The sequence below is a fragment of the Daphnia pulex genome, chromosome 11, assembly GCF_021134715.1.
Source record: "Daphnia pulex isolate KAP4 chromosome 11, ASM2113471v1".
Classification (NCBI taxonomy): Eukaryota; Metazoa; Arthropoda; class Branchiopoda; order Diplostraca; family Daphniidae; genus Daphnia; species Daphnia pulex.
The window spans coordinates 1139941-1147161 of NC_060027.1; the positions used below are offsets into that span (position 1 = coordinate 1139941).

At 39.3% G+C, this 7221-nt stretch overlaps 3 protein-coding genes across 3 annotated transcripts; all 3 read right to left on the minus strand.

The window, feature by feature from the left end:
• Nucleotides 1-94: 94 nt before the first annotated feature.
• On the minus strand, nt 95-1311 carry LOC124207430 (microsomal glutathione S-transferase 3-like). The gene is made up of 5 exons (XM_046604884.1): nt 1158-1311; nt 859-988; nt 663-772; nt 449-579; nt 95-328 (listed from the first exon to the last, which is right to left on the minus strand). The coding sequence occupies exons 1-5, from the start codon at nt 1163-1165 to the stop codon at nt 228-230; spliced, it is 480 nt and encodes a 159-aa protein (XP_046460840.1). The 5' UTR covers nt 1166-1311; the 3' UTR covers nt 95-227.
• A 65-nt stretch (nt 1312-1376) lies between these two features.
• On the minus strand, nt 1377-6121 carry LOC124207415 (G8 domain-containing protein DDB_G0286311-like). The gene is made up of 12 exons (XM_046604865.1): nt 5531-6121; nt 5341-5469; nt 5162-5273; nt 4821-5098; nt 4647-4743; nt 3717-4559; nt 3525-3650; nt 2750-3421; nt 1944-2665; nt 1811-1877; nt 1618-1737; nt 1377-1553 (listed from the first exon to the last, which is right to left on the minus strand). Exons 6-9 carry the CDS (start codon nt 4137-4139, stop codon nt 2573-2575), a joined length of 1314 nt encoding a protein of 437 aa, XP_046460821.1. The 5' UTR covers nt 4140-4559; nt 4647-4743; nt 4821-5098; nt 5162-5273; nt 5341-5469; nt 5531-6121; the 3' UTR covers nt 1377-1553; nt 1618-1737; nt 1811-1877; nt 1944-2572.
• A 128-nt stretch (nt 6122-6249) lies between these two features.
• On the minus strand, nt 6250-7189 carry LOC124207427. The gene is made up of 3 exons (XM_046604880.1): nt 6760-7189; nt 6557-6694; nt 6250-6435 (listed from the first exon to the last, which is right to left on the minus strand). The coding sequence occupies exons 1-3, from the start codon at nt 7186-7188 to the stop codon at nt 6337-6339; spliced, it is 666 nt and encodes a 221-aa protein (XP_046460836.1). The 5' UTR covers nt 7189; the 3' UTR covers nt 6250-6336.
• Nucleotides 7190-7221: the final 32 nt, after the last annotated feature.

Consider the following 7221-nt stretch of genomic DNA (forward strand, 5'->3'; position numbering starts at 1 on the left):
CATGCACTACTGGAGTGCACGTAAAAAATATGTTCAAACAATTTTAGGGTGACATTGCATGTTGGTAATATTAGACTAAAAAGAGTCTCATTCCTTCTTCATATGCTACACGTGTGTATTTAGCAAGATGACTGTAATTCCTACGGTGGATATTCAACGGATACAAGTAACACCCATTTGATTCTTCAAAATCTAAAAGTGTGTCGGTCATTGTTCTCAAGGATCTTTTATAACCAACCAAGAAGTTTGGCTCCGAACATGCTTGATGAGCCGAAAAGTATGGCTAGTCCGAGATAGCCAAACGAACCGCGCATGCGCTTCGTGGGATCTACACATGTAATGAAACCAAAGAGGAATGTAGAAGAATTTTTTGTTGAGAAAAGAAATAACAATGAGAAGATGGAGAAAGAAAAATGTGTTTGACTGTATGTGTCTTCTTCTAGCATACCTCCAGTGTAGTACCCCTTCGAATAAGCAACTCTGCCAGCAATCCATACAGCACCCCCAAGAGCTGCAGGGATGGGGTATTGCAATCCTCCAGTAAATAAAAGCATCAACACAAGTGGATAGTTCTCCAACCTTTTACAAGAGGTTAATAGATATATAGTATGAAACAAGGACAGTTGTTTCTCCATGTTGATAACTGTACATGGTATACTCACGTATTTTGGTGAGCTCTCTGATAACAATTGAATAACTGTCCATTACCCGTGGTTTCGGGGCTATACATAATGGGGTAGTGGATACCAAACCTCCTCCTCATTTTTCCAACCTGTTGGGAAAATAAATGAGTAGGTCAAAGTCAAACATTTATTTGTGACTCAGTCTGTATAGTCAGTGCTTTTATATATTATGTACCTGAATTGACTGCCAGGCCAAGAGAATTCCTGAGGCAATGCCAGCAAACACAACATAGCCGTAATCAGATGGGATTTCCACAAAGGTGCCTGTTCCAGAAGCTAACACGGTATTAGCGAATTTGCTGCAACTACAAAAAAGTAATATATAATAAATATATTATGTCATTAAAACTAAAATGCCTAACTCATCTATAAACATAGTATAAATCAAACCTTAAAACAAGCAAAGCATACAACACATGAAAGATAAATTAAACACAAAAATTACACATAGAAATTAATCTGGAGTTAACTTACACGACCATTTTGAGCAACGCAAATTTCACTACTTTTCAATAAAAACCCTGATGAATGAACTGAGCACAAGAGCAAAGACAAGACGAAATCTTAACGTTTGTTCATTGGTTTGTTTCATTTTTACGTTATTTCGCAAAGAGAAAACTGCTGTCGATTTTCCAACGTAAACTAAGCAGACGACGAAAATGAAAACAAAACAATAGCTAATAAGCCTCAGGATATGGGATTTTTCCGTGTATTGTCATGGGTAATAAATTCTTTGGAAACACTTAAATTATTCTGAAATTTTCCTTGACGTCGTGTTCACGAAACAAATGGTCTTAACTTAATTCTCGTCTCATTCTTGGTCGGTTGGAAGAAAACATTATTTCTAGCGCCCATAGTGGCTAGAGCCTCCTGTATTCAAAACAAAAATTTAAAACAGGTGCTTAATTATGATGAAACTTTTTTATTTCGTTACCAAAGGCTCCTCCAACTCCACCTCCGTAATAGACGTTCGTTCCGAATGTATTGTAGCCGCGTCCGTAGCCACCGTGACCAGAACTTGCAATGCCTCCACCAGGCTGGAAGCCGGCGTTAGCTTGTTTTTGATTTAAAAATTATGAAATAGAAATAGAATAATAACGTTACATTAAATCTTGTATTGGAATTACCGAAACCGTAGCGGGTGACTCCAGCCATTGCTACTCCAACCAGGCATAAGACGAAAAATAGGAAAACCTTTGCGATTGAGAATAAGGCGGAATTAATTTTGATTTTAAATAATTTAATTTAAAGAAAATTTACCATTGAAGTATTCATTTTGTTTGAAACTAAATCTGCAGTGGTGTCAAGCAAGAGACTGATGGATGTCTGAACTGTGCGGATGTGTTTAAATATAGTCCGCTTTGCAAACGGTTTTCACACTTCGATGGTCATTCTCAACGCCAGTTGTTTTCCCTTTTAGGCTTTTACTTCCCCGAATTCAATGCCTAGAATAGGTATAAACAATGAGCTCTATGCATAAAGTGTTTTAAAAGAATAATGAAGTTTTTTTATTAATCGGAAACGATTCAACACAATAGGATGTCCAAATATCAATTTCAATAGGTACCAAGAGTCAGATAGTACATAAAGTCCTTTGTGGTTTTAACGAGATGTCACAACAAACGTATTATTGTCTTGACAACAGAATAGACTACTTTCCCTTTCGATCGTGTTTTTTTGGCATTAACAACTCTTAACAAATTTTGTCAATTGTCCCGGTTATAACGATTATTTCAATGGAAAAAGACAGAAAAGCTATAATTACATGCATTGGTTAAATAATATCGAAGTCAAACGGTAATTAGGGAGGCATTCAACAACAGGCAATTAAAATGAGTGATACGAATTTTCACTGTTACTTAAATAAACGACAGCAAGCAGGTTCGAAATCAATTTCTGCATTCGTCATCACATGAGGGTACCTGCACGCAGGGGCGGCACGATTGCGTCTGATTATAGAATATCTGCTTTTGAGGACATTCCTTAAAACAAAATAATTGCAAACTTTAAAAAATAAAATAAAATAATTTGTATAATTTTTTTAAGAAAAATATAATCGTTTTTACTTGCTCCGTCGCCACACAGTTTTCACAGTGATAATATTTCCTGCTGCACGGATTATTCGGGTCCGGATATTTAAAGTCGATATTATCTGGGCAAGTGAAAAAATTAGCTATCGTCGTTGTATCATACGTCATTGTTGTTGGTGATGTTGGGCTTTCTGTAGATGAAATTGTGGTAAATAGAGTCGTTGTAGGAGCCGTGGTAGGAGTCGAGGTAGGAGTCGAGGTAGGAGTCGAGGTAGGAGTCGAGGTAGGAGTCGAGGTAGGAGTCGAGGTAGGAGTCGAGGTAGGAGTCGAGGTAGGAGTCGTGATAGGAGTCGTGGTAAGAGTCGTGGTAGGAGTCGTGGTAGGAGTCGTGATAGGATTCGTGATAGGAGTCGTTGTAGGAGTCGTGGTAGGAGTCGTGGTAGGAGTCGTGGTAGGAGTCGTGGTAGGAGTCGTGGTAGGAGTCGTGGTAGGAGTCGTGGTAGTTGACGTACTGCTGGTGAAAGTAATTTCGGGAGGTGTTGTGGTGGGTGTGTCTGTGTTTGGGATCACGGTAGTTGTTATCTCTTCTGTTGTGAAGTCTGTCACACTAAATGAAATTGTTGTCGACTGTTGCGACAAGGTGAGTGCGATATCATCGATAGCAACAGCGTCTTCGACATTTGTCCCGCAATACGCGTAAAATGCCAACTGACAGCACACCGCAAGAGTTATAACACAGGCGACAAAAATAAATATGATGGGTTCAGATAACGATGAATAGCGGCGTGACTTTTTGAAATTGTTTTCGTACCGATAATGTAGACGATGAATCACCAATCAATGTCACCGAATGTGTCCGCCACTCTAGATTGGTGATGTCCGAATAATTGTAAAGACTTGAAAGCAGTTTTTCGTTTCCGTTTTCTGCCAAGTATAACTGAGTAGATAAATTAAAAGAATTCAATTAGAAAAAGGACGAAATAAAAGAAATCAATGATTAAACCTCGAGATTGGTGAATTGGGGCCATTTCGAACGAATCCAGAATGAAAAAGAGAAAACGGAATTCTCGTTTGGCAATAGTGTAAAGGTTGGACTCCGCAAAACGGCTATTCCAAATGATAGAGAAGGTCCACGATGAACGCGTAGATAAGTTTGACCGTTGAGCGGTTGAGGTGATGCATTACTCGTCTCCCAGGGTGAAAAATAATCCTCGATTTTCCATTTGACACTCGTCGTTGATTCTTCAATCCACGGCTGCAGTTCTCCGCTTTCAAAATTATTGTCTAGACCGGATGAAAGATAAGCGAATCCCTTTCCTTCGCCTTTAACGGCGCACGCCTGAGAATTGCCAATAACTGATGACCGGCCAAAAAGGCCCAAGAGGATGCCAATTGAAATTAAAAGTGAACTACTGTGCCTCATCATCACTCTGTTGCGATTCACAATTTTGTAACTTTGGCCGAATCCAGAACTTGCTGGACGGTGTTATGAAAATAGATAAATGAATCACGCAGTGTAGACGGCACGATGCAATGAATCGTTATCGCAACTGAGACTGAGCTTAAGCTCCACCGGGCGTGACAATTACGTTGGATGATGTCGTGATAACAATATAAAGATAATGAATGACGTCCTAAGTCGGCACTTACAGTTTCAAAAGGTTTAGGAATTTTTACAATTGTTTATTGTCTTTACCTGATCCGTGAATTATAGTTATGAGTTATGGCGTACATACCGACTTCGATATCCAATTTTTTGTGCAAGGGTTTATTTAGTATTAACCATCAGCCACCTTTTCTTTCAGCCTCGTCAATCCAGGTCACTACCACTCCAAACACTGGTCTCCTGTTTGTTACAAAATTTTATGGTTTCGTTGTTATCTTTACATTATATTACCATTTGTGGAGAGTAAAATAATAATAATAATAATACCAATTTATTCGTCGCATTCCGCGGCACATGCGAGTACCAGGCTGCAGGGAATACACAGTTGCGCATTGCTATTAAAGATAAGATTTGCTTGGCAATCCTAAATTGTAACAAGTAAAAATGTTGTGTTATTATGTTTCTAAGCTTTTCCCTAATTCAAGTTTAAATTTTAATTACCGTGAGTGTTGCTATGCCCTCGGAACACTGATAATATTTCCCGTTGCAAGGGTTTTCCGGATCTGGATATTTCTTTTCAGAAGTGTCTGGACACGTGAAGGATGCAGATATTGTTGTCGTTGGGACTTCGGTGGTAACGGTAGTCACGATAGTTACGGTGCTGGTAGATGTAGTGGTCGTTGTGGTTGGTTGTGAAGGTATCGTTGATGTCTTAAGGATCGTGGTGGTCATTGCTGTGGATTCGGGTATAGTAGCAGTCGATTGCGTGTCCATAGTCGCTGTTATTATAGAAGAGAAATATGTGAAAGATGACAAAGGCTTAAAATATTGTCATGTGATACTTGCAACCGACGGAGTCGTTTGCATCTCTGTGAACTGGTTTGAGGTAAATCGGATATCGTCTATAGCAACAGCATCTTCCGGGTCGGTTCCGCAATAAGCGTAAAACACCAACTGGTTCCGTCGGGAAAAAGATTTAAGTATTTTAGCATCTGAATATCAGAAAGTTGTTTTATTTTACTGAAAAAGTATTAGAAGATGAACTGCCGGTGAGTGAAATGGATTGCGTCTCCCATGCTTGATTGGTTACAACCGAATAATTGTACAAGCTTAACATCAGCCTTTCGTTTCCGTTTTCTGCCAAGTACAACTGAAATCAAATAATAGTTAATTCATTTTTTTTTAAATCCCTTGTTAGTTTTAAGAGTTACCTCGAGATTTGTGTATTGTGGCCATTTCGAACGAATCCAGAAAGAAAAAGAAAGGTCACTTTCACTAGACGGAAGTGAAAAGGCCGGACTTCGCAAAACAGCCACGCCAAACTTGAAATTGGTTCCACGATCGACTCTGAGATAACTTTTCCCATTATTCTGTTGCGGGGGCGCTTTGTTATTCAAATCCCAGGGTGAAATTCGGTTTTCAATTTTCCATTGAACACCGTTTGTCAGCGACTCTTCAATCCACGGGTCCAGAATTCCATTTTCGAAATCGTTGTCGAGATGGGAAAGTTCTGTCTCTGCTCGTCCGTCTCTTTGTCTCCCCGTCTGATATTGGGAACTGACAACTGAAGGATGGTCACGTAGAACCAACAGAAAGCTAATTGATAACCAAAAGGCACTTTGTCTCGTCATTACTACCAGTTTAATTTGCAGGCAAGTCTGCATCAATTGTTAATCAGAATATGTTGGGTTGTTCACAATGGAACAGCATGCTGTAACATAAGACAAAAAATGAGGACAGCCAACGCAATATGTACTGATAAAGAGTCGTTATCTTAACTGAAAAAAATAATCTTAATCTATTTAGCTTTGGGTCTGACTAATGGCGATTTAAAACAGAAAAATGGGACCTGCAACGGGGATTATGCAACGTTGAATTTCCACTGAGTAATGAATCGAGACTTAATCCAGCAAATAAAAGAAGAAGTGGCTCGGTTTCATGATTTATATTGTTGAATAAAATGGATTGCATAATGTCTATTTTGACCTTTATCTAAAATAAAAGCATTCTTTGGTTTCTATTCATCTTTTCCGTCAAAGGAAGCTGGAATGAGGAAGATGTTATCAAGGGCGATAGCATCATCTGTATTCCCTCCGCAGTAGGCATAAAATATCAACTGGCGGATGTCCCAAAATCATTATAAAAAAAAGATTAGAGTTATAAAACAGTTGGAAAAGAAAATTTCAATTAACAAGTATTAAAAACGTTATGGGAAAGTAAACAATGTTCTAATTTACCGTTACGTCACGTCCCGTTGGAGGCGCAGTAATGTCAAGGATGGTGACGAATGATCGACGCCATTCCAAGTTCACTGAAGTCGAATAGCCAGATAAACTAATCAAAGTTGTTTCCACATCGTCCACAGATAAAACCAACTAAATTGAATGATTAATAAGATTGTAACTAAAAAAAGATTAAAATGATTAGTATACGGTATTACGTCCAGCGCATTTGCACCGGTGTATCGCGACCGAATCCAGAAGTCGAAGGAGATCACGTCTCCGGGCAATGCCGTGAATGTCACCGTGCGCAGAATAACTTGGCCGGCAGTTTGTTGGGCATCGCGGGTGGCCCTCAAATATTTGGCGCCATTTGATAATGGAGCAGGAGGCGAATAACCTTCTGCCGGAGAACTGAAATCTTCGACAACCCAATGGACAGTGTTTGGTGAACTGTCGTACCAAGGTTCCTCAGTGCCACTTTCAAAATCGTTATCCAACAAAGCTCGAGCTGTCAGAGGATCGACTTGCAAAAATGGATAACGGAGCTTTAATTCTTCGCTATTTTTCGATGTTGGAATTTTGCCAGCCCAGCAAACGGCAATGCTAGTAACAGCCAAAATGAAAAATTTAAGAGAAGTGGACTTCATTCTTGTTTAAATCGCTGGACCAAATGACCAATC

What these genes read in the sequence shown, in the direction of transcription:
- LOC124207430 (XM_046604884.1), bottom strand. An exon ending in CAGAGAGCTCACCAAAATAC is followed by an intron (nt 580 to 662) that starts GTGAGTATACCA and finishes CTCTTGTAAAAG; the next exon opens with GTTGGAGAACTATCCACTTG. An exon ending in GAAGGGGTACTACACTGGAG is followed by an intron (nt 329 to 448) that starts GTATGCTAGAAG and finishes TTACATGTGTAG; the next exon opens with ATCCCACGAAGCGCATGCGC.
- LOC124207415 (XM_046604865.1), bottom strand. Translation starts at nt 4,139, where the DNA reads ATGATGAGGCACAGTAGTTCACTTTTAATTTCAATTGGCATCCTCTTG. An exon ending in ATTCATCGTCTACATTATCG is followed by an intron (nt 3,422 to 3,524) that starts GTACGAAAACAA and finishes GTGTGCTGTCAG; the next exon opens with TTGGCATTTTACGCGTATTG. An exon ending in ACTGTGTGGCGACGGAGCAA is followed by an intron (nt 2,666 to 2,749) that starts GTAAAAACGATT and finishes TTTTGTTTTAAG; the next exon opens with GAATGTCCTCAAAAGCAGAT.
- LOC124207427 (XM_046604880.1), bottom strand. Translation starts at nt 7,188, where the DNA reads ATGAAGTCCACTTCTCTTAAATTTTTCATTTTGGCTGTTACTAGCATT. An exon ending in CCGGTGCAAATGCGCTGGAC is followed by an intron (nt 6,695 to 6,759) that starts GTAATACCGTAT and finishes CATTCAATTTAG; the next exon opens with TTGGTTTTATCTGTGGACGA. An exon ending in CAACGGGACGTGACGTAACG is followed by an intron (nt 6,436 to 6,556) that starts GTAAATTAGAAC and finishes GACATCCGCCAG; the next exon opens with TTGATATTTTATGCCTACTG.